The sequence below is a fragment of the Anabrus simplex genome, chromosome 8 (assembly GCF_040414725.1).
Source record: "Anabrus simplex isolate iqAnaSimp1 chromosome 8, ASM4041472v1, whole genome shotgun sequence".
Classification (NCBI taxonomy): domain Eukaryota; kingdom Metazoa; phylum Arthropoda; class Insecta; order Orthoptera; family Tettigoniidae; genus Anabrus; species Anabrus simplex.
Window position 1 is genome coordinate 30,045,421 of NC_090272.1, and position 27,080 is coordinate 30,072,500.

At 41.2% G+C, this 27,080-nt stretch overlaps 1 protein-coding gene across 3 annotated transcripts in view; it reads left to right on the plus strand.

The window, feature by feature from the left end:
* Nucleotides 1-27,080, plus strand: part of LOC136879258 (uncharacterized) — a 673,981-nt gene that overhangs the window by 229,999 nt on the left and 416,902 nt on the right. The window contains exon 1 of one of the 3 annotated variants that reach the window (XM_067153073.2): nt 19,116-19,214. The exons of the other annotated variants lie outside the window; for them this stretch is intronic. Within the exon in view, the coding sequence (XP_067009174.1) occupies nt 19,187-19,214 (28 nt within the window). The 5' untranslated portion in view covers nt 19,116-19,186. Of the gene's footprint in view, nt 1-19,115; nt 19,215-27,080 lie in introns of those variants that run through there. 3 annotated transcript variants of the gene reach the window in all.

The following is a 27,080-nucleotide window of genomic DNA, read 5'->3' on the forward strand; positions in this document are numbered from 1 at the left end:
CTTGGTAGGCCATGGTCCTTCCCGGCTACTGTGTCATGGGGTTTGGTTTGGTTATTGTTTAGTAAAGTTAAGCCCGGTTTATTCAACCTCAGTTAACATTTAACTGCATGTTAAAATAATTTAACAGTGAACTTAAGCAAATAAGCATTTAATCAACATTGGTTAAGACTAAAAATCCGTAAATCTCTGAGTTAAATTAACTGCCCGAGTTCAAGCAGTAAAATTATCTGTTAGCTCAAAATATGGCAGGTGCATTAGGTGCAGAACTTCTGTATCTTGAATATTTGGAATATATGTCTTTTCTTGAAAGAGATAGAAACAGAACAGATTATTTTTATACAGTTGTTTCAGTTGTTTGATTGTACGTTGGCTAACGTCAGTATGCACATTGAAATCGCTAGAAATTTTCTGCCAAGTGTCACCTTCAACTTTGAGCACGAATTCATTAGTTTCCTTACTTTCTATAATAGGTACATATCCGGAAATAATTTCGAAAAGAAGAGAAATTCTCTTCTCGGCTTTTTCCATATTCGTCTATAGAGCAACAGAAAATTCATGATCAAGACAAAAAACTAATAAATGTTGACTTTGCGCCCTTGGTTTACAGCTGTATTTAAAGAAGAGTGCATTGGAGTGCGCTCAAAAACTACATGGTTCTGCCACTGCCTTCTAGATTCTCACTGATCATGACTCTTGGGAGAGTTAACACCGTGCTGGCTAACAGTTCCCAGGAAATGTTTGGATAAACGCAAGAAATGCTGCTAAATTTTTAACGCTATGGTAACAAACAGTGTGGTAGTGTTCTTTTAACTGATACTGAATAAACCGGGCTTTAGAACTGTAAAACTAATTCTAAGTAATTCTAAGATTTTGCTCGTTCAAAATGTATTTCCTTTCCACGATTACCGAATTAAATGACTATGTTTTCTTCTTCCCGGCCATTCCCCCCCCCACTCCCCCTCCCCGACATTGTACGTGATCAGTTGTACGACCGGATGCCCTTCTTGACGCCATCACTATGTGGAGAGACGTATTCACTATAGCGTGTTTGTGTAGGGGTTGGTATAGCGATGTGTACAGATGAAAATATGTGCATTAAGACGAACAAAAACACCAATTCCCGAGCCAAATGTATTAACCAACTCTATGCAGTTAAAGTCCCCGGTTCTCTCTAAACCAGTACGCTGACAAGCAACCATAGGTCGTGCTGATTACTTTCTCAAGAGGAAATACAAGTAATCAACCATCTAACACTAATCAGAGGGAAAATTTGGAAAAATTGAAGGTATCGGTCAAACAGAGACAAGGGCCACGAAGGGCGGGAAAATGAAAGACTCCCTAGGCCTCGCAACCTAATACCGTCGGGGTGAGAAAAGAACAAGTGTTGGCCAAGGGCTGGCACAAGTTAGTGGAATCAATACCAGGACTCAGCTAACGGTCCCGTGATCCCCAACTCACGTCCCAAGAAGATCCTCTGGACCTATTTTAGTTGCCTCTTATGACAGGCAGGGGATACCGTGGATGTCATTCTACCGTCCCAAGGAGTACACTGAAATTAACGCGTTTGACACGCTTGTATTTTAACCTCTGTATTTCCAAGACCATTGCACGTACAAGCCTGCGGTTGACACTGATTTGTCCAGTAAACATCACATTGCTAGTTGTTAACATTGCAATAACAATTATGACTGCATCGAGTTCAATATTTGACTAGTAGTTGAGGAGTTAGTTATACAAGTTTTCATATCTCTGTTTCTAGCATTCAAAAAATTATTCAAACTACTAAACGAGTTCTCGGAGAAGTTATACAGTGCCGGGCTGAGTGGCTCAGACGGTTAAGGGGCTGGTTTTCTCACCCCAACTTGCCAGGTTCCTTCCTGCCTCAGTCCGGTGGAATTTGAAAGTACTCGAATACGTCAGCCCCATTTCGGTAGATTTACTGGCACGTAAATGAATTCCTGCGGGACAAAATTCCGACACCATGGCGTCTCTGAAAACCGAAAAAGTTAGTTAGTGGGACGTAAAACCAATAATATTATTATAAGTTATTCAGTAATGGATTGCTACTAACTAAATGTTGTCTTTCATTGAAAATGATATTTGAAAAATTAGAAATTATTTCTGTCCGCCTCTGTGGTGTAGTGGTTAGTGTGGTTAGCTGCCATTCTCGAAGGCCCGGGTTCGATTCCCGGTTCTGCCACGAAATTTGAAAAGTTGTAGCAGGGCTGGAACGGGCTCCGTTCAGCCTCTGAAAGTCAACTAAGTAGAGGACGGTTCGATTCCCATCTCAGCCATCCTGAATTGGTTTTCCGTGCATTCCCACCTCTCCAGGCAAATGCCGGAATGGTACGTAACTTAAGGCCACGGCCGTTCCTTCCCTCTTCCTTGCCTATCCCTTCCGATCTTCCCATCCCCCCACAAGACCCTTGTTCAGCATAGCAGGTGAGGCCATCTAGGCGAGGTTCTGGTCCTTCTTCCCAGTTGTATCCCCCATACCGTAAGTGTCACGCTTCAGGACACTGCCCTTGAGGCGGTAGAGGTGGGATCCGTCGCTGAGCCCGAGGGAAAACCAACCCTGGAGGGTAAACGGATTAAGAAAGAGAAATTATTTCTGCTATTACTTTTGTATTGTAGGAGATTTCTGACAGAGCTATTTACGACAAGTGTGATCCAGTGTATCTCAAAACAAATTATCCAGTCCCTCCTCTATAACGCTCCAAGTCTGAATTCTCCTCTTTTCTATTCAACTTGTCAATCAAACAGTAACATGTCTCCAGCTAGGTGGTTGTGCTGTGAAATTACCAGCGGGCCTATTTGAATGATCTGACCGTTCTTTTTATATCAAAAGTAAGATGTGATCTCATATCAGTTAGCGTCCCCATCAGTTTGCTAGTAAAACTCTACGATCATGTTATGAACACTCTAAGCCTGATGAATCATATTACTGCACATTTTCCATTCTTCTAGGCTCTAGGATTCGATCCCCTGGTTTTAGAGTGGTTTTATAGTCTCTGATATCATTGTTCTTCCTCGCCTCCTGTGTTGCAATAAATCACTGCAATTTCCGCTTATCTTTTATGAAGATCGTTATTGTCTCATGTCCCTGGTTTTTCAAACAGTGACGATGGCATCAAGGCCAAGTGTTTACAAGACAAGTACATTTGCCTTGTCGCTACCAATATCAGGTTAACTCGACGATAGCACCTCAACATTTGGAACCTTCATTCCATTTCTGGATTATTGTTAGTACCAAAAAATTTCTATATAGTGAGAACCTGTAACAGGTCACCAGCTGCCTTTACCAAACCCCTTCGCACAACAGCCCCGAAGGGCAATGGCCTACCAAGCGACCGCTTCTCAGCCCGAAAGCCTCCAGATTACGAGGTGTCCTGTGGTCAGCACGACGAATCCTGTCAGCCGTTACTCCTGGCTTTCTAGATCGGGGACGCTATCTCGCCGTTAGTTAAATCACGTAAGCTGAGTGGACGTCGAACCAGCCCTCAGGTCCAGGTAAAAAATCCCTGACGTGGCCGGTAATCGAATCCGAAGCCTCCGGGTAAGAGGCAGCACGCTGCCATTACACCGCGGGGCCGGCTGTTGTTACCTGAGCAGGAGAGTAACTGTGAATAGTAGAAAATAAAAATCAACAGCCTGTTTCCAGTCATTCGAGGGGGTCAGGAATGGAATGAATGAAGCCCCCTTCTAGCGCCGAGGTGGGAATTGTGCCGGCTGCCAAAGCCTGTCGCACTCCTCTGGGGCAAAGATTAATGAATGAAATGATATTGGAGAGTGTTGCTGGAATAAAAGATGACAGGGAAAACCAGAGCACCTGTATAAAATCCTCTCCTGCCTCCACTTTGTCCAGCACAAATCTCACATGCAGTGACCGGGATTTGAACCACGGAACCCAGCGGTGAGAGGCCGACGCGCTGCTGCCTGAGCCACGGAGGCTCTGTGTATAGTAGAAGCAATTAAGAAATAAATTAAGAATCGTACATGTCAAAATAACCTTCGATAAAAAGGAAGAAACTGTTTACTTCCAGCAGTGTCAACAGGCGTGCCGGTCCAACGGATGAGCCCACGTGGCACGTTCTGCGCACGCAGACGAGCTCGTTCTATTGCTGTGCATTTGTAGAATAGTTTATAATGATGATATTCTTTTTACGTCTCACTAACTACTTTTTGACGGTTTTCGGAGACGCCGAGGTGCGGGCGTTTTGTCCCTGGGGCGTTCTTCTACGTGCCAGTAAATCTACCGACACGAGGCTGACGTATTTAAGCACCTTCGAATACCACCGAACAGAGCCAGGATCGAACCTGCCAAGTTGGGGTCAAACGGCCAGCGCCTCAACCGTCTGAGCCACTCAGCCCGGCTTTGAATAGTTTCTTTGGTGTGTTTATCTTTCTGACTAGGGACTTCGACGATGAGAGAAAGAAACTGTAATCGTGCTGTTGCAGAAACGTTCTAAGCATCTCGTGGACAGACAGACTTTAAATTGAGAAAGGCTCCAGTAGGACTGGAGAGAAACATACCGTTTGGCAACTACTTATTTATCGAGGGTAGCTCAAGGGGTTCTTGGACCCCTCCGAAGATATGCACCTATCAAAGTGAGAATACATTTCCTGCAATATTCCTGATTGCACACGAGTCTAGGAAGATGTTCTCAACCGCGAAGATAGGTTGGTGATACCGTGTAGAGACGCTGCTAGCATTGTGTGACCCAGCACAGCTACTTCACTGGGTCTTGTTCGACATAGCTAGCACCTTCTCGACTGGATAGACTGAGCCATGGTACAGCCATCTCTGATACAAATGGACCATTATAAGCAACGAACACCCAGATTCTTCTAAAACAACAAAAGGGGACAAGTTGATTTAACTTCTGAATGGTTGTAACGGACGTGAGCGTGACTAAGGAAAACTCCTTTTAACTGTGATTAGTAGAGAAAGCTCTTCGAAGAAAGAAGAGATCGGTAAAAAGAAAAGGCAAGGCCACAAAGGTCGTAAAAATAAAACATACCCTCGGGGGAGCAGGTATCACAGCGTCCAAGAGATCTCGGAGAGGAGAGATGAAAGTGACAGGCTCAGCTTGGAGCCCTGTGGTTGCCAATCTACTTCCCCGAGTTCCTGAGTTCCTTTGTTTTTGTTTCGGTAATTTGTCCATAAAGTTGTTGATGCAACTCTCTATGCCACCCGATCCTATGGTAAACTGTTCATTTCTACGTAAGTACTACTCTAATCTCTTTGTCATATTCATGCCTTGGTATGCCCGTACCGTTCTTACCGCCTAAACTTCCCCCCAAAACCAACTGAACATTCCCTGGGTGTCTTAAGATGTGCTTTATCATTCTATCCCTTCTTGTGGCCAAGTTTCGCCAAATTGTTCTCCTCTCAGTTCAGTATCTCTTTATTCTTGATTCGATCTATCCATCTCACCTTCAGCATTCTTCTGTAACACCACATTTCAAAAGCTTCCATTGTCGTCCTTTCTGTGTTAATTATCGTCCATATTTCACTACCACACAATGCCACTCTTAAAAACATCGTTGTAATACCTGTATCAGTGTTCGAAGTGAGCAAATATATTTGCTTAAGAAAGACCTTCAATTCGTTACTTATTTTACTACCCAAGTAACAATGTTCATCTACTTCCTTTAAGACTTCACTTCCTAAATATTTCTTGCATCACCTGACTTCGTTCGACTGTACTCTATTACTCTTATTTTGGGCGTATTTATTTTTATCCTGTACTCTTTCTCCAAGACTCTGTTCATACATTCAGCAATTTGTCCATATATTCTGCAAAGTCAGATAAAAGAATATCATCGGCAAATCTCAGAGTTTCTATTTCCTCTCTTGGACTGTGATTTTCCTTCAAAATTCCTCTTCATTTCCTTTAACGCCAGTTCTATATTAACATTGAAAAAGAAAGAGGGCAAACTGCAACTTTGACTCACTCCTTTCTGGACTGCTCCTTCTTTTTTCATAGTTCTCGGTTCTTATCACTGCAGACTGATTTTTGTACAGATTGTAGATTTCTTTCTCGGTATTTCATCCTGATCACATTCATAAACTCAAATCCAATCAACATTATCGAATATCATGTACGTTGATTCATCTTCTTTAGTGGTAATAATTAATGTTTTAGGGAATAAAATAATGGTACCACTGCCTGTGTCAACAGCATTGTCACATGAATGAAGGCATTGCCTAAGAGTGTACCTGTGTTCTGTATATAGGCTATTTGTGATAGTTCTGGATATGTTCCCAATGACGTCTCACAACACAGTATTACGTGTTACAGTGTAAATGTAGGTGATGGTCACAGATTGTGTGACCCACTGATAAACGTGTGGCACTACTTCATGATGTTTATAGGAACCACGTGTGATATGGCGGATGTTCGCACGCATGTACGCATATACCGTCAACTGAAACAATTGATACAGACCACACATTTATCTCTGAATGTGTACTGTCACGAAAAGATTTATTTATTTATTTATTTATTTATTTATTTATTTATTTATTTATTTATTTATTTATTTATTTATTTATTTATTTATTTATTTATTTATTTATTTATTTATTTAAAAAATAGATTTCACAATTCTGGTACCTCAGAGAAGGGACTATACATCAGCAAAATTACCCCCGCGAATAGTTTCGAAACGAGATGTGCAAATGAAGTGCTGATTTCCGAGAATGGAACTGCACGCAGGGTTACCCAGATGTAGTTCATACGGCTTCTTATTATTATTATTTTTATTATTATTATTATTATTATTATTATTATTATTATTATTATTATTATTATTATTATTATTATTATTATTATTCCGCTTTTCCCAGACCTGTGGGGTCGCGGGTGCGAACTGTGTCGCACATGTGGATTTGGCCCTGTTTTACGGCCAGATGCCCTTCCTGACGCCAACCTTATATGGAAGGATGTAATCACTATTGCGTGTTTCTGTGGTGGTTGGTAGTGTAGTGTGTTGTCTGAATATAAAGAGGAAAGCGTTGGAACAAACACAAACGGTCAGTCCCCGAGCCAGAAGAATAAATCAAACACTATTCAAATCCCCGACCCGCCCGTTAATCGAACCCGGGACCCTCTGAACCGAAGGCTTCAACGCTGACCATTCAGCCAACGAGTCCGACAAATGTGGTTCATATAGCGATTCCAAAAATGTTCGGAAAGTGGATTTCGAGCACATTTGTCCCGTTCTTCTACTGGGTCGGATATGAAGTAATAATAATAATAATAATAATAATAATAATAATAATAATAATAATAATAATTTCGTATGGCTATCTCTATCCGGGTGCAGCCGTTGTAAGGCAGACACTCTGATGAGGGTGGGTGGCAACTGCCATGTGTAGGTAACTGCGTGTTATGTGTGGTGTGTGAGTTGCAGGGATGTTGGGGACAGCACAAACACCCAGCCCCCGGGCCATTGAAATTAACCAATGAAGGTTAAAATCCCCGACCCGACCGGGAATCGAACCCGGGATCCTCTGAACCGAAGGCCAGTACGCTGACCATTCAGCCATGGAGTCGGTCTAAACCCGTGTCCTCATCCCGAGGTGGTGCAGCTCTTTTCAGGCACACCCCCAATGGAGGTGAGCTACAGGTACCATTTCAACCACATACCAGCTCTCCTGCCAGTCTTGACTTTCTGGCAGCATTGGGAATCGAACCTGGGCTTCCGTAGACGGCAGCTAACAACACTACCGTTACGCTACGAAGGCGGACGGGTATGAATGAGATGTATCTTTGTAGTCAGTTTTACGACCGGATGCCCTTCCTGACGTCGAGCTCATCAGGGGAGTTAATGAGATGAAATGAATGACGTGATATATGACAGAAGGAAAGGAGAGCGTGAAGGCCGGTACCGAGAGGTTAGGAATTTATTCCAGACTACGCACATGCCCTAGTAGTGGCCGGTCACTCCCAGATGGAAATGACGATATGCACTAAAGTCGTTATGATCCTAACCGTCTCTATTATTTCCTTCATCTTGTCCCATTTAAAGGAAAGATAAACAAAGTGTTTACAAATTACTTTCCGTGCATTGTTGGAATCGCTCTATGGGCTACATTTTTTAGTCCTTGTATGTACCCCAATTCTGTGCAAACATCGCATCAATTGCACATCTCGTTTCGGAACTTTTCATGAGGGTAGATTCAGGTGTTTCACCCTCTGCGAACGCTGTTTATATTGTTTGAGTCATCAGTCCATTTGGATGCAGCCCTTCATGCCACCCTAACCTTGCTAACCTTTTTATCTTTACGTAACTACTACATCCTACGTCTGCTCTAATCTGCTTGTCATATCCATGCCTTGGTCTACCCCTACAGCTCTTACCGCCTACACTTCCTTCAAAAAACAACTTAACGAGTTCTGCGTGTCAAGACATGTTCTATCATTCTATCTCTTGTTCTCGTCTAGTTTAGCCGAATCGATCTCCTCTGACCAATTCGATTCAGTATCCCTTCATTCGTGATTCAATCTAGCCATCTCACCTTTCTTCTGTAAGACCACATTTCAAACGCTTATATTATCTTTCTTTCTGAGCTAGTTATCGTCCATGTTTCACTTTCATACAGTGCCACACTCCAGACGAAAGTCTTTAGAAACAAGTGAGCAAAATTTCTTTCCTTAAGAGAGGCCTTCCCTGTTTGTGCTAGTCTGCATATTATGTCCCCCTTAATCCTGCCGTCGTTAGTTGATTTACCGCTCAAGTAACAATATTCGTTTGTATATGCTAATATCACAAGACATATTTAATACGTAAAAAATGTAGCATTTGAACATACTATAAAAAGTGCAGTGTCATCTTCAGTTTATTGTTGTCGGGCAACGCCACCATGTCTGGTAGATAAAAATCTCTAAGAAGACAAGCCCCTCTCATTTCCAAGAATAAAGTAGAGACGATGATGTATAGAGATTAGAACACTGGATAACGACACTGTTAGCAGTGGAGCAGAGTTTACGTTAAGTAGTGAACAAGTACAAAGACGTTCCTGCAAAATGTACAGAACATGCAACAGACTGCACTGTTATTGTTAGTGCTTATCTTCTGTGTAAATTCTTTACACGGGTTTTTTAGTTGTTTGACTTGTTATTTGGCAAAGCTCGGAAACGGCCCCTACACCCACTGTTAATTGTTACTCACGTTACGTCATGGTAAAAGCTTGTCAACCTTATTCCAACAATTGAAGACATGGATGGAAGAAGGGCGTAACTCAAAAAACACTCTTTTGAGATAAATGAGTTTAAAGAATTACAACATCAAACACTTTTCTCAGAAATACAAAATTGTGGTATATTATACTTAACTACATTCTTGATTATTTCATAATATGTACACCAAAAATATTTATACATTTTTTGGTTTGTTGTCAATTTTGTATTTTGGAGTTACGCCCTTATTCCATTTTCAAGAAACATTTTCATTGAAAATTAATGTTTTTTACATTGTTGGAAGCATGTAGACAAGTTTTACAGGTTAGAACATTTGACAGGGCACAACATATTATTAGGGGAGTCACTATATCGAGAATTTCCTACTCCCACAGATTCAGCTCCCCGGAAAAAATTTTCAAACCATGCACGTGCATCTGCGCATAGAAAGCTTACTAAATCTTTAACAACTTTTAATTTTCTGGGTTCAATACCTACACGAGGGACTGGAAAACTATCCAAATTATCTTACAGACCATATATCCTTCAATAACTGGAACTTGTCATGAAACGTAATATTGTAATTCTGGCTTCCTGATACAGTTCCTTTCAGGAGAGTGACATAATATAACATACTTTGGAATTGAAAACTGAAGTCCTTTTGTTTGTGGTGTTGCAAATGACAGTGGGCTGAGAACGGCAGATCATTCTGATAGTAAGGATTTAGTATCCGAATCATCTGAGGTTTCATTTGGTAAATATTCACTCTCATCTGCTGAAATATCAGATGTTTCTCCTCCTGACATTACTCCTGCGTCAGCTGTTTCGAGTCTGATAAGTGATGATTGCTGGCTCGCCCTAAATCAGCATTGGAGTGTATTTTAAGTCGGACATGAGTAATATTTGGAAGAACGGCGCAACTCAATATAGCACATTACACGCCATCTATTGACACTACCGATAAGCCATTTAGGTAGTATCTAGAAGAGCCTCCAAGGAACGTATATATGCAATTTACCGAATAACGCCACAACCTGACTTAAGCCCTTCTTCCATCCATATCTTCAATTTTAAACTTGTGTGCCACAATAGTGACCGCACGAAGACTCCAAGAATGACAGTTTTTACAAAGTTCACCCTAAGAATAAAAATGAGAAGAAGACCTCAACGAGTGGGTGGCATAAACTTCGGGATCTCTCGGTCGTTGTTCTTGGGACCGCCATCTCACCGTCAGATAGCTCCTCACCTGTTTTCAAGAAAGTTGACTTAAGTGCGGCTAGTATCCAGTATTCGGGAGATAGTAGGTTCGAATCCCACTGTCGGCAGCCCTGAAAATGTTTTTCCGTGGTTTCCCATTTTCACACCAGGCAAATGCTGGGGCTGTACCTTAATTAAGGCCACGGCCGCTTCCTTCCCACTCCTAGCCCTTTCCTGCCCCATCGTCGCCATAAGACCTATCTGTGTCGGTGCGACGTAAAGCAACTAGCAAAAAAAAAAAAAAAAAGTTGAGTGAACCTCGAACCAGCCCTCAGATACAAGTAAACATACTTGAGCTGGCCGAGAAACGAACCGAGGGCGTCAGGGCATGTTTACTACCTCTAACATTTTTATATTATTATGTCCTCACTCTGTCATGTGAGGTGACGTTAAAATTGATTTAGTAAGCCTAGTAAGATCACATTTGCGCGGTTGGATTTTACAAGGGCTTCAGTTCCCCTCCGAGATGAGTTTTGTAATTGATAAGGAACTTGTGAAGAGGTGAGATAAAGCGAAGGAGTACCAAATGTCAAGAGTGAATTCCTCGTCCATTGTTTAATGTAAACGGCCGAATGGATTGCGAAAGATGCCTGGAACATAACAAATCGTCTCATCTTTTCATTGCTATGTTTGGAAATCCCAGAGGAAGTAACTCTCACCTAGCTCGATAGTTGCAGTCGTTTAAGTGCGACCGGTATCCAGTATTCGGAAGATAGTGGGTTCGAACCCCACTGTCGGTAGCTTTGAAGATGGTTTACCGAGGTTTCCCATTTTCACACCAGGCAAATTCTGACGCTGTACCTAAATTAAGATCACGACCGCTTCCTTCCCTCTCCTAGCCCTTTCCTGCAACATCGTCGCCATAAGACCTATCGGTGTCGGTGCGACGTAAAGCAACTTGAAAAAAATAAACTCTCAAGATATTTCCGTGTTTCTAGAAATTGATCTGCGTATTTTTTCATGAGCCATAACGCTGATAAATCTGAGTTTTATCCATTAATCAATAAAGACCAGTTATTAAGGGAACCATGCCTCCTAAATCACAGATATTTAATCTATTCTAATATATTCTAAATATTTTAACATGGACATGTTTTTAGACTGGAGTCTATCTGCAATTACCGTCATCAATTTAGCGTGGACAGTATGGTAACAAGGCAACCAGTGTTCGTCATCTTCTTCCTCGCGTTATTACACTGCCTTCTATATACAGTATGCACAAATGGCGCCGTGTTTTAAACGAGTTTCCACTGTCTTTGACTGGCGTTTCGTTTAGGTCACAGCAAATCCCCTTACACACGGTTACGTCACCGAAGGCTGTAGAACTGTTCTCATAATACGTATCTTCTGAATATTTATGGCCATAAAGTTCTGTGCTATATCAGCGAAAATTTAGTTGGACGCAGAACACGATGCTACATATTTATAATCGGAATACTTTATATCTCCTGTGGGTGGAGTACACCTGCATGTTGTAAGAGGCTACTAAGAGGGGAACTGTACTCTCTCTCTCTCTCTCTCGTCTCCTAAGCCCAAAAAGCATATCCATGATTTTATGCTTTCTCGTGTAGCGGGGAAATATTTAAATTAAATTGTAAACTACCTTATCGATGGTAGTGTGGATTCTAAACGAAATGATGTTGGCAGAGGGCCATGGAAAAAATATATCAGAAATGCTATTTCTTCAATTTTGTATTCTCTGTTGTTAACTTGACGTCAAGTTTGAAGTACATTTCGAAACATTATCTTTTATATGCCCAGACTTCTGTAAGTGTATACTAATATGCCTTGCAGTGCACGGGGCAGGACTAATGATGAACAACAGAATATAATGGTATTATAAAGACTTTGGCATGTACATTTTCAATTATAATTTTGTGTCTGAAGTATTCTCGTACTCTCCTAATTAGTATTTTGTAACGCCGGGAATAGGAAATGTCATGTGGCTGCAGAAAATTCGTAGGCTTGGGAGGAATTATTTGAGTTTTGTTTTGGTTTGTTGTTGGTTTTCCTTTTCCTATTTTAAATTGGCTTTACGTCGCACCGACACAGATAGGAATTAGGGCGACGATGCGATAGGAAAGGGCTAGGAATGGGAAGGAAGTGACCATGGCGTTAATTAAGGTACAGACCGAGAATTTTTCTGATACGAAATGAAAAACCACAAAAACCATTTTCAGGACTGCCGACACTGGGGTTCGAATCGACTATCCCCCGAATGCAATGACGTACACTAGTTGTCTTGGTTACAGTGGTGTCGGGAAATTGATGAGGCTGATTCCAGATAGACCCCGGGCCCAAACCCCATGATCGTCATCAGCCTTCTGCGAGAAGACAACAAGAAAAATAAGTCCTAATGAAATTGCAAGGGTCTGAAATTGTTGGGAGAGTCAGTATCTTTTCGTTCCGATACCAGGATATCTCTGTAAAGAAAGCGGTATCTTAGATAATACTAGAGAAACGTAAATATTACTCTCTGAAAGTCATTCATCTTGCTGTCATTTGGTCTGCGCTGGTAGGGTGACTCAGAGGTAATCGAACGAGACTTTCTCAGTAATTACATCACCTGATAGACGAATAATCCCCCGCCAATCATTATCTGTACGTCATCACGAACAGCGGTCTGCTTCAGTCTTGTGTGTGTGTTACTGGAACTTCGCAGGTAATCACTGTTCATTATTAGAAACTTCCTCAATAGGAATACATTTGGCAGAGGACATAGTTTGGAGAATAATATGTAAGAAAAGAAGTGTAATTTCAGACCACAGAGGAGCTGTTAGGACCAGATGTTCGTCAATTAATTACAATTTGTTGCGAGGGGAATAGATTAGTTATATGATTTATGTTTCGCAGACATAGAGAAAGCATATGAAAGAGTATCAAGAGAAAATATGTTAACCATACTTCAGGATTATGGGCGAGGCAATCAAAGGTATTCATGTTGACAATCGGATCGCAGTGAAAAATGATGGTAGAATGAATTCTTGGTTTTAAGTTCTTACAAGGGTTCCATAAGGCTGTGACCTTTCACCTTTGTTGTTCATGTTATATGATGCGGAAATTCCGTGGCTCACAGAGGAATAGGAAGCGCCCGCGTAGAATGGATGGTCAGGGGATTACTTATAGCAACTTTTACTTTAACAAATTAAGAATTTTTTTCTTTCCTTTCTTAAAATTCAGAGAGAAATTTAATGGTATAACAAGGAACAGTTGAAACATTAACAACGAGCTCCTCAGCTCTAAGAATGCACTGGACTTTCAAGTCCCAAACCAGGTACAAATTAATTCGGTAGAAACTCCCAGTAGTTAACTTACATATGAAAGAGAATAATTGTTTCTGACAGGTACAGTATTGAGAAAGAGCATAGTTGCTCCCAATAGGTGCACTTTATAGGAAGATAAAAGAGTCTAGCCTCGAACAGGGACACTCTTGAGTTACACACGAAACCCCTACCTGCACGTAAAGTGTTCATACACGGTTGAGATCTATTGCAAGGTTCCACAATTAGTTTAAGTACTGTGCTCAAAGACCTATAAAGAATAAACAGGGCATGACTGGGCATACTACAAGGCCTTAACAGGTTACACATAACAGGCCATTAACAAAAGGCAAGGAGGCGAAACACCAGCTCCCCTTATGGAACACTCTGGTAGAAACGAGAACCTAAGTGATCTTAAGGCCCAATGACACAGAGTCTAATCCCATACTAAAAGGGTGACTAAAGGGGGAGAAGATTTCCAGAATTAAGATGTTGAAAACTTTAGTCACCCAACTCAAATTTGAAGGGCTGACAACTGAGGGTCACCACTCGTGCTCTCTTACATTAAATATTTTTCCCAGTAGGTAATAAAAAGTGTCCGAAGACAGCGAAGAAGATCCTACATTTCAACCCCAAAAAGAAAAGATTACATGGTAGATATTAAGAAAACGGCCGAAACCTTCACTTCGAACTACCTGGAGGCACGATCACGTGTTTAGGTAAATTCTGCTGTTACCTTGTAGCGCAGGATCTTCTACGAACCTGCCGCGCCCTGCCTCGCTAGCCATCTCTGTCCTCCGGGGCAGAGCCATTTCACCATCGAAGGAGAAGGTTTTAAATTTTTTTAAAGTTCATATCCGCTGGCATAGATGGCCGCAGACAAGGCGCGCAGTTTAAGTAGGCGGGGAAGGCGTACCCCTGGTACAGTATACATGGATCATTTACTGGAAGGGTGAAATGTCAGAATGGGGTTCAGTTGGGTTTCAGTGTAGTAAGGAGTTTGGCCTATACTAACGGCAGGGCAGATTGAGCTAAAAGCCGGCAATCTTATATTTGGGAGCTTGAAAAGAGGTGTAGTCAGTATAGTAAAACAATTAGCATTTTCAAGTCTAAGGTGATGTAAGTAGGGCGGAAACATAACAGGGTTGAATGTTAGATGGGGAATACAAAACTGGAACAACTGAATCATTTCAAGTACCGTATTTAGGATGTATTCTCCCAGGATGATAGCAGAGTAAGTAAAATTAACAAACCTAACGCACTGAGCGTGCAGTTGCAATCAGGGCTATTTTTAAATAATTTTTAAAAAGAGCTTTGGAACGAAACGTTATTTTCTGGTCTCTCTGTACAGGAGGACTCAGGATAACTTATTCATAAGTTAGAAGTGACATACATGAAAGTAGCGAGAATGGTTGTGATAAGGTCAGACGACAGGAGGGTTATCGGAATAAGGAGATAAAGACTAAGTTAGAAATAAATTCTATTAATGTAATCGTACCTGTACGTAGAGTAGCTTCGGTGGTGACGTCATGTGAGGGGAATGGAGGAGGTTAGACTACATTGGTGTATAGAGGACTGGGCCGTGGGCGATAAGAAAAGTATGCGGAGAGCAAGGCGAGAATGGTTACTCAGTTTTTAATTATTGAGTGGTAATAATAATAATAATAATAATAATAATAATAATAATAATAATAATAATAATAATAATGGACCTCTCAATGCTCACCAGCAAGATGTTCAGCACGACAAGTAGAGATAAAACCTCTAAGAACAAATGAATTACCGCAGTGAAATCGAACCTTGAAGAATTAGAAATTCCACTCAACACCATAGAGGACGGATCACTATGCAGGATGTCTTCCCAGTGTTCCTCACCAGCAAGTACAACTCAGAGGCTATCAGACCGAAGAGGGCAGACGGCCAGACGATGAAAGAAAAGCTTTCTGGGCCAAGAAGAAAGAGAAGACCCATGTAAAGAGTCAAAATGAGCTCCGTGGTCCTACGTAGTCAAGCTGAATAAATTAGAAGTACTGGAAATAAAAATTATACGGGAAATACTCGGCGCGCTAAGAACTCTGGAAATCAACAAGTAATGATGAAATACACCTGAATAGACAAGACCTAACAGAAACAATATAGAAAAAGGCGATTGATTTTGGGGACATTTATGCAGAATGCATGACAACAGGTTAACCAAAGAGATCTTCAAGTATCTTTGGAACAAGAAGTCAACAACAGCCTGGATTCATGAAGTTAAGAGAGATTTGAAAAGAAAGAATATAAGAGAAGAAGGAGCAACAGAGAGAGAGAGGTTTTGGAAAGGAAATGTTAAAAATGGAAGGATTCCAAGGTCGGGAGGGATAAAAAAAAGACTCAAAATGGTCCGAGGGAGAGGGAAATGAGACATAGAGAGCAGATGAAGGAGTATTGGAATTATCAGTAGTCCCTAGAAGACACTAACGGAGGAAGAAGAAGAAGAAGAATATTATGGTCTAAAATACATTTGAATTGGAAGCTCGTCCTCTGGCAGGGTAAAGCGTCTGCGGCTGTGATAAGAGATGTGGAACAAATGAGGCCACGGGGCTAGAGGATTGGTGATGGAGGGCTCAGTTAATTCACGGAGACTTGCAGACTGAACGTTGAAAGCCATTACAGTCTGTAATGAAGAGGTTTGTTTGTATTTATGTATTACTCATTAACCAATCGACATCACTTCGTTACGCATCCACATACGCTTGCTTGGCGCTGCAAGCGGACGGTTGGGACCAGCCCCTCTCATCCCTCCTCTGCTCGCTCACAGTGGCGTTATTTTATTGTTCATCAGCAGTTTCAATGACAGAATTATTATAAGTCCTCTTTATCAGGAAGAAGTGGTCTAATTCGTTTCTTCTCCTCAAGATAATTACATCTTGGTCACTAGTAAGTCTATTCATTGTAAGAACAAGATAACCATACATTATACCAACAGATGCATTGGAAAAGACCTTGAAAAACACACTAGTGCTATCTGTCAAACCAGTAATAAACCACAGTATGTTAATGGACCCGGCCAGGTCAGGGATTTTTACCTGGATTTCAGAGCTTGTTCGAGGTCCTCTCAGGCTGCGAGAGAACAGTTAAGGAACTGCCTGACTGTGAGATAGGGGCCGATATGAATTATCGCGCTAGCCACGCGTTACCTCGCAATCTGCAGGTATTTACGATGAACAGAGGTGGCGTAGTAGGTAGATTACAGTAATTAAACACACTTTCTACGCCTAATATGTTCCGAATTTTTTTTAATGGTGAAGTAGCTCAAATCTAACTATACATTCCAGGATAGTATCTTTATTTCAATATTGTCAGTTAACGGATCATTTTCTTATCTGGTCCTGACCAAACTAGTGTACATGGTGATGGTTGTGCCCGTTGAGGACTGGATTAAAATATAACAGCCACAAACGAATTGCACTGTCTGTCATGTAAGCTAGACAACCTTACTCTCTCGCTCCTCTGTTAATACTGAAAATAGTGATTTATAGGAATTTCCTAACTTTTGGGTTCCATTCAGTGTTACTAACCATACGACGTCATACAGTTACTGTTAATCCTGCAGGTTGGTACTATGTAGTCATGATATTAAAAGTACAGTATTGCCACTGTCGTATTGAATCACTAGTGTTACATATGAAGGTATACCAAACCCCATGGCACTACAGCCCTTGAAGGGCCTTGGCCTACCAAGCGTCCGCTGCTCAGCCCGAAGGCCTGCAGATTACGAGGTGTCGTATGGTCAGCACGACGAATCCTCTCGGCCGTTATTCTTGGCTTCCTAGACCGGGGCCGCTACCTCACCGTCAGATAGCTCCTCAATTCTAATCATGTAGGCTGAGTGGACCTAGAACCAGCCCTCAGGTCCAGGTAAAAATCCCTGACCTGGCCGGGAATCGAACCCGGGGCCTCCAGGTAAGAGGCAGGACCGCTATATTAAGGTATAAGTAAAGCATATTTTCTTTCTCTGTGAAATCTCTAAGTAGAATTGTGGGATTTAGTGACGTAGTTGGTGTGAACTGACGAACGCAGCATTTTATTAATACGGTCGTATTTCATCCAATTCGTATGTATAGAATTCAGTTAGGGTGTAGAAGAAGCAAGAAAAATCTTCAAGGACTCCTACGAAAGGGAAAGCGACGTTACCTCCTCTATAAAGATCAATTCAGTTAAAATAAAAGGAAATTTCTTTCTCAACCTAAACTTGTCTGGTCACGACGTATTCTTATTGACTTACGGCATATTTACATGTAACATGTGGTGTCACGTCCGGCAAGTAAGTTAGTAGCTAAATTCAAGAAGGGAGCTGAATTATTTACTCCAGGCAAACGCGGTAGAACACGTTCATAGTAATGCGTGTATCAAAATAAAGACAGAAATATATTGCAGAACATTAAATTGAGTGAGAAAGTGTGTTTATTTCTTTGATTCCTCGTTGAGCTTGAAAACAGACTTAATTATGAATAATATATTGATTGATCACCTCAGTGATGTAGTGGTTAGTGTGATTAGCTGCCATTCAGCCCACCCCCTCCGAAGGTCCGGGTTCGATTTCCGGCTTTGTTACGAAGTTTGAAAAGTGGCTCGAGGGCTGGAACGGCGTCCACTCAGCCTCGCGAAGTCAATTGAGAAGAGCGAGTTCGATTCCCACTTCACCCATCCTCGAAGTGGTTTTCGGTGGTTTCGCACTTCTCCTCCAAGCAAATGCTTGAGTGGTATAACCTAACTTAAAGCCACGGCCGCTTCCTTCCCTCTTCCTTTCCCATCTCCCACAAGGCCCCTGTTCAGCATAGCAGGTGAGGCCACCTGGGCGAGGTACAAGTCCTCCTTCCTAGTTATATCCGCAACCAAATGTCTCATCTTCCAAGACACTCCCTTGAGGCGGTGGATGTGGAATCCCTCGCTGACTCAGGGACGAAAACCAACCCTGGATGGTAAACAGATTAAATAAATAAATTAATTAATTAAATAAATAAATAAATCTTGATTATTTACTTGGGTAAGGGAACCTCCATTATTGATACTTACTTTGAGGTTAGTTTGTTGATGGTTATGTCTCGTTATTTCAATATGTAACTAGCCAAGTTGGCAGCAGTCATGAGCCATTTAATAAAGAGACAATTGGGCGGTGATATTTGCTTTTCAGTGTACAGCCTTGCGTGGCGAGTAGTACAAAGCAGAGTAGAGGATGATCTGCGACAGTTTATCAGATAAATGGAAATCTGAGCTGTTAATTGCCCTTGATGATAGTCCCCTCCCCACTTCTTGTCAGAGATATCTGGAGTGATAACACTGCCATGCTCGTTGTTGGAGACAATGGTAGGTAGGGCTGAAGAAAGTCAACGATAAGCAGCAGTGTGTGTGCGCGGGCAGTGTCGGCTGCATGTGCGGTCTGAAGAAAGTGTGGGCTTCGTCTTCATTTCTCGCCTGGAAATAAAGAAGCAAGTCGCCATGTGGGACTCCAGCCGTGAACGTAAAGGTGAGTCTGTGCGTTGCGTTCACATTTGAAATGGGGAACTAGTGTAACCCCTGTTTGAACCCCAACATAGCACAAAATATACTTTTCCAAAATTTTAATAATGTTATTTGCTTTACGTCCCACTAACTACACTTTTACGGTTTTCGGAGACGCCGAGGTGCCGGAATTTAGTCCCGCAGGAGTTCTTTTACGTGCCAGTAAATCTACCTACACGAGGCTGACGTATTTGAGCACCTTAAAATGCCAGCGGACTCAGCCAGGATCGAACCTGCCAAGTTGGGGTCAGAAGGCCAGCGCCTTAACCGTCTGAGTCACTCAGCCCGGCTCCAAAATTTTGACTTACCCGAAAAAGCCGTCTTAGTAGCATGCTAAATAATTTATTTAAGGGGAACATTCTGGCACTCGAAGATTCTTTAGACCGACCGTGTGACAAGGAACGCCGTTAAACACCTACCAGATATACAGTAAATACCCCGTGGTAGTCCAGGAAATCGAACTCAGGTGCTTCGATAAGACCGCGCTTAATTTTGTCAGACGACAAGCAGCGAACTCAATACAGTGACCATCGAAAATTAATAATAATAATAATAATAATAATAATAATAATAATAATAACATACATTATTAATAATTAAAGAAAGTTCAACAACTGTCAAATTTTCACCCCGAAAAATTGTTCTTTACAGTGTCATTGAACCTGCTAGAATATTCGAATCCCACCGTTGGTATTAAAGGCGATCTGTCATGTTTTCCCCATTTTAACACGAGGCTGTGTCTTAATGAAGGCCAAAGCCACTCTCTCCCCTTTCCTAACATCTTGTAATACAACGTTAAAGCAGTAAGTTCTAGCACAAGTCTGTACCTCATTTGATCGCTCATAGTTGTCACCAGAGTTGGAAGAGAATTCGGTCCAGGAGGCATGCAGTTTGGTATCGTGTCAAGCTCTTCCCTTCACTAGTGTAATTCTGCGTTGAAATTCTCACTTGATTGAGAAGTAAATTTAAAAACACTTCTATATGTAACCATGAACCTAGGCTAGGGTCCTAGCATAAGACAAACGATCTAATTTTTTTACCTAAGAAAATTCATATTAATTGTATATTTTTAAAATGAAATTCTGATTCAATTATATGCACCGTACAGTACAAACCCAGAACACATCATGGCTGTCATCTAAACTTGAAATGTGGTGATGGAACAGACATATAGACACAAAAATAGTGATACTTGAGATGACCTGAAACGGTTGAATATCATAAAAATGTTCAAAAGTAACGAATGGACATACAGCGGAATGTATAATTTTGTAGACAGAGGGAATGTTGAAGAAATGTCAAGGTATAATATGTTGTTTCAGAGGACCGACTTACTGCCCTAGACAAGGAATTGTTCTTCCCCCTGTCAGACGCGAGCGACACTTATCAAGATACTGAATCTCTAGGTTCAGAACCCTTGACACTCAACTCGAACCAGCTGAGATACGAGAAACAAGGCAAAGTCCGGTCTGGGACAGCTGAGGTTGTTCTGACGGCGCCGTCCCCGGCAGGTACCATAGTCCTCAAGTATGTTCGGTATTGCCTCTTGCGAAAGCAAACTTCCCTTAAAGGAAATGGTTTTTGTATTTCATTAATAAAAATAATCTAAATAGTTTTTCTGAATACATCACTCGTAGAATACGTTTTATAGTAATTAAAGGATCAAGGTGGATAGCTGCGGCCAGTATCCAGTATTCGGGAGATAGTGGGTTCGAAGCCCACTGTCGGCAGACTTGAAGATGGTTTTCTGTATTTTCCTCATTTTCTCTCGAGGCAAATGCTGGTGTTGTACCTTAATTAAGGCCACGGTCGATTCCTTCCCACTCCTATCCCTTCCCTGTCCCATCGTCGCCATAAAACCTATCCGTCTCGGTGCAACGTAAAGCAACTTGTAAAAAAAGCAATTAAAGGACACAGACATGTCAATTAAACATTTTATTATCTGAGCTAATCGCTTCACTTATCGCAAAAATCTCCTACCAAGGGATTAAGCCCCGACTTTGGTTTATTCTTAATATTATATAACTATGTAGAGTCCAGTTACATGGTCGGGATCAGGCGAGATGAGATTACATGGCGTGTTTTTACTGCCAGGTACCCTTCCTGACACCAAGCTTCGTTGAAGGCAAAATTAATGATGGTGAATAAAACTGGGTAAAGAGGTGGAAGGAATCGCTGTGGTCTATGATTAGAAATTATCCTGACATTTGCCTGGAAGTGAAAATGGGAAACGACGGAAAAGCCTTCTCAGGATAGCCTACGGTGGGGCTCGAACCCACTCGCCTCCCAGATTGCAGAGCTCGACTCCACTCGTTAACTAGGTTCAGTGACTTGATCATTATATGCACCATTGCTATTGTATTCTAATAAGCATATATTGTATCTCGTAACAGCGTTCAAAATAATTAAATCAATCGGTCACCACTGATAAGTATTCAGGGTGTCCGGCTCCATGGCAGTACAGTGACTCTATGTGTACAGTGTGGCCAACGAGAGCTTCATTCTGATTGGCTCCGCCATGTTTTAGCCAAAAGTTCCGTCAGCTGATTTAAAAGTATGTATTTCGCACAGGGTAAGATTATACTCTTTATGCAATTTCAGCGAAGTACAGGCTATTTGTTTTAACTGTAATACTACAGAAAGTATGTTTTATTAAACTCGGGGATTATTTAGTATAATTAGTTTCGAAATGTGTGTGGATTTACGTATTTCTGAGGTCTGAGTTTTCAAGAAAATTACGCCACCCTGTTGTGCTTATGGATGCAGAAATAGATTCGGGTAGTTTTTTAAATGAAATTGGACAATTGCTTGTTTTCAGCTCCGAAAGTAGCATGTTCTAAGATGCTCCCAGCAATGAGTGGAGTTGTCTCATGCATTATAATGGTAACAATAATAACAAAATAGGTTAGTAATTTTATGGAGGGCAAGGCAGTAAATGTCACATTTCTCCGTTAATTTTCGCCGTATCGAAAACCTGTACATGACGAAGGTTGTTTAGAAAATAATTTCCGAACTTTTACGTTTCGTGCGATTTTACCGTGTACGGAAAAATAACAGATTTTCACGATTATATTACTTTTCACAAATTCCCAAATATCCCCGAAAACATCTGTTTTATGTCAAATGTGTACATAACAAAAGTTACAGCAAAGGCTACTCCCGATCATTTAGGTCTCATTCATTTTCACCATATGAGATAAAATCGTGACTGATAATATATTCTTGAATGCAAGCTTTTATGGCTATTCATCTCTTAAAAGACGTCGTTATAAGTGCCACCTAGTAACAAGTTGAATTTTTCCATACATTATAATGATAACAATAATAGTCCGACTCCGTGGTTAAATGGTCAGCGTACCGAGCTCGATAGTTGCAGTCGCTTAAGTGCGGCCAGTATCCAGTAATCAGAAGATAGTGGGTTCGAACCCCACTGTCGGCAGCTCTGAAGATGGTTTTCCATGGTTTCCCATTTTCACATCAGGGAAATGCTGGGGCAGTACCTTAATTAAGGCCACGGCCGCTTCCTGCCAACTCCTAGGTCTTTCCTATCCGATCGTCGCCATATCTGTGTCGGCGCGACGTAAAGCCACTAGCAAAAAAGAAAAAGAAAAAATGGTCAGCGTACTGCCCTTCGGTTCAGAGGGTCCCGGGTTCGATTCCCGGCCGGGTGAAGTATTTTAATAGCTCGAGCTTGGGGACTGAGTGCTTGTCTTTGTCCCAACACTCTCCTCTTCATATTCAGACAACACACCATACTACAAACCACCGCAGAAACACGCAATAGTGATTACATCCCGCCATATAGGATTGGCATCAGGAAGGACATCCGGCCGTTAAACAGGGGCAAACCCACACTGCATTACGAACGTTGTTTAAAATATAATTACCTATCTTTCACATTTCGTGCGATTTTACAGTGTAAAGAAAAATAACAGGTTTTCAGGATTATATTATTTTTCACAAATTCCCAAATATCCCGGAAAACATGTTTTATGTACAACCTGTAGTGGCGCAGTTCGCACGCACAAGAGTGGTAGAAAAGAAGGTACTGGTAACAAAGTATTGGCAAAACCGATAGTAGCGAATACAGCGGATATCTACCAGTAATACCCGAACCGGGGCACATCACGGGGTTCGAAGCTGGTGGTCGATACCGAGTGCTCCGGAACCAGGATAACGGCTTGTTTTCACCACTAAAGAGTAGCGGGTTTTCGTTATTATCCATATCCATATCCATATTAGTACCACATAAATATGGATCTAGGTAATACAATTTTAATGTACCGTAGGCTAACTTTACAGTCATCACATACATTATTCTAGACAATGACTATACTATTTTATGCTACATCTGTTACAATAAAAATATTATAGGCCTAGTTACGAACACATAATTTCTAACCTCTTAAATAATTGTGAACTGTATACCACTTATCAATCTGAATTCTGAAGTAGTCAGGCTCTGAATATGACAACTACTGTTAGGCCTATATACACACACACACACAGTATAAGCAAAATAAGTAACATCTTAAAACATTCAAAAAGCATATTCTTTATTGAAACAATAATGATATCACTCTCCTTCATCCAACAGCAGATTGAGTACTTGGAAAACATGGCGGCTGGCCACACTGTACATATAGTCACTGTAGGTCACAGTGCTCCCTGGTTCGATTCCCGACAGGGTCGGGAATTTTAACCATAATTGGTTAATTTCCCTGGCACGGGGACTGGGTGTATGTGTCTTCTTCATCATCATTTCATTCCCATCAAGACGCGCAGGTCGCCTACGGGAGTCATATCAGAAACCTGCACCTGGCCAGCCGAAGTCGTCGGACACATCCCGGCACTAAAAGCCACACGCCATTTCATTTACTTCAGTATTTATTCTCGTCCTGGTAACAGATTCCCTATCAGTTGTTCACCTAATATTTACTTAAATCATTCAAAGAAGTTAGAATTTTATAGAACATCTCCCTTCGTAAGTAATTCCAATTCCTAATTCCTATAAATAAATATTTCTTCGAATTTTTTTTTTCTATGAATTCCAACTTTATCTTCATATTACGAACACCGGGCGAGTTGGCCGTGCGCGTAGAGGCGCGCGGCTGTGAGCTTGCATCCGGGAGATAGTAGGTTCGAATCCCACTATCGGCAGCCCTGAAAATGGTTTTCCGTGGTTTCCCATTTTCACACCAGGCAAATGCTGGGGCTGTACCTTACTTAAGGCCACGGCCGCTTCCTTCCAACTCCTTGGCCTTTCCCATCCCATCGTCGCCATAAGACCTACCTGTGTCGGTGCGACGTAAAGCCCCTAGCATATTACGAACTTTTCTACTTTAAATAACTCCACTCTACTAATGTCATTCCACGCCATTTCCCTATTGATAACTTGGAACATACCGCTTAGTCGAGTAGCCCGTCTCCTTACGCGCAGATCTTTCCAGACCAAAGTTTGTAATATTTTCGTAACACTACTCCTTTGTCGGAAATCTCCAGAACAAATTAAACTTATAATCATACTCTGGTAACCATGGCGACGCATGCACTGTCCGTGAGTCGCTTTTGATCAAGAAGCTCCTTCGGAAAAACGCATTCTACCTTAAGAGGCTTCTAATCTTCTGTCTATCTTTTATATAAATAATATTATACATTCAACACAGTGTTAGCAAGTGAGTGATTTTTCCCATAAAATCTGGTCTATTTTATGCCAGGCTGAGGAAAAATATTTTATCTAATGGCTACTGGGAATTTTGGTGGGTTTCAAAAGTGTTTTGGTGATAATCTGATTGGTTTTCATTCTTGTCCTAAAATTATTTAATAAATGTAATAGAATGTGTATGTGGATCTGACGAAATCTCCATTAGCTCCATTGAAAGGAAATGCCCTGATTTAGAGATGTATCTGTTATTTCTGTCATGTAATAACGCAGTTGCTGCGAATGCTTGCGAACAACGTCAAAGTTTTGAGAAAAGTGTTACTTATTCCAGTTTCAGGTTCTTCTAGAATCTTTTAGAATCGTATAACCTTGACGTCATGACAGACACAAAGGTTAATTCTCAGTGGAAAAATCTGACACTTGTGAAATTATCTCAACCCATGAGCACTTTTAGAGAATCACTTAATGATCAAATATTGAACAGCAATCAATTTTAGGAGCTGGTAACGTGCGTTCTCGCGTCTAGTGTTAGTGGTCAAATGAGCAAGTGCAGATAATGATTATTAAGTTGAACGTTCATAAAACTACAGCCAGAAATAGAATGTGTCCTGAAATAATAAATGTGTTTTTACCGATTTCGGCTGGATTGAAGTGAAACAAACAATACTACAGCAGGGGAAGTATTACAGCAAATAGGGTCTGCGAAAACCTATCAGGATCTGTTTCTAGTCCTGCCTCTTTCTCTGCTCCTTCTATAGCAGTGTTTGAAATTTGAACCTGCACTAATTAAGTTCTAAAAGTTGCAAGTTTTTTTTTAACTACTGCAATAAACCTCATTTTCATGTTGATATTTGCGTAACCGGGCGAGTTGGCCATGCGCGTAGAGGCGCGCGGCTGTGAGCTTGCATCTGGGAGATAGTAGGTTCGAATCCCACTATCGGCAGCCCTGAAAATGGTTTTCCGTGGTTCCCGTTTTCACACCAGGCAAATGCTGGGGCTGTACCTTAATTAAGGCCACGGCCGCTTCCTTCCAACTCCTAGGCCTTTCCTATCCCATCGTCGCCATAAGACCTATCTGTGTCGGTGCGACGTAACGCCCCTAGCAAAAAAAAAGATATTTGCGTAGTATTTTGGTTGCTCAACCTAGTTCAAGTTACTGGGGGCTAGTGGTTTGTGGTGGTTTTTAAACAGTCGTATAGTCATCAGGTCAGGGATTTTATTGACCTAAGAAAGCTAAAAAAAGTCCTATAATATGGCGTCAAAAATCTCTAATAATGTCCTATAAACTAACAACACTGAACTGCACAATGTTCATAATTTATACCTTTTTTATAATGTTTACTTTAAAATGTTTCAGTTCTTTACTTCGGAATCTCGGTTTTACTTAAAAACTAAATGTGGAAAGATCTGTAGGTCGTAACTCTTTTGACACCATGTTGGCCGAAAAGAGAAATGATCTGAAAATAAATCTTCCTTAAAGACAATCCTATTCCAAACTTCCGAAGATCAACACTCAGGTTAACTTTCAAGTACGTAGATAGAGAAACTGGCTGCATCATGACATAAAAGAGGGATAAATACTTAAAAATCACCAGTAAGAAAAAATTAAAAATGACACAAAAAGCAAATGAAAATGAAAATGAAGTACAAAATTCAAGAAAATCACCGGCTTAATAAATATGCATTTCCGTAATCTGGAAACCATGAACAGAATTTTTTTATCAATGTCTGCGTTACATCAACTAAAAGATGATGGAGCTTTCCATGCCACCCTATATGTGCTAAACTTTTCATTTCTACGTAACTGCTGCATCCTAAATCTGCTTTAATCTGCTTGTCATATTCATACCTCCGTCTACCCCTACCGTTCTTACCACCTACACTTCCCTCAAAAACGAACAGAATAAGTCCTGGGTATCCTAAGATTGTCCTATCATTCTATCTCTTCTTCTCGTCAAATTTAGCCAAATCGATCTCCTCTCGCCAATTCGATTCAATATCTCTTCATCTGTCATTCGATCTATCCATCACACCTTCAGTATTCCTCTGTAACACCACATTTTAAAAGATTCTATTCTCTTCCTATCTGAGCTAGTTATCGTCCATGTTTCACATCCATACAGTGCCACGCTCCAGATGAAAGTCCTCAGAAACATCTTTCTAATCCCT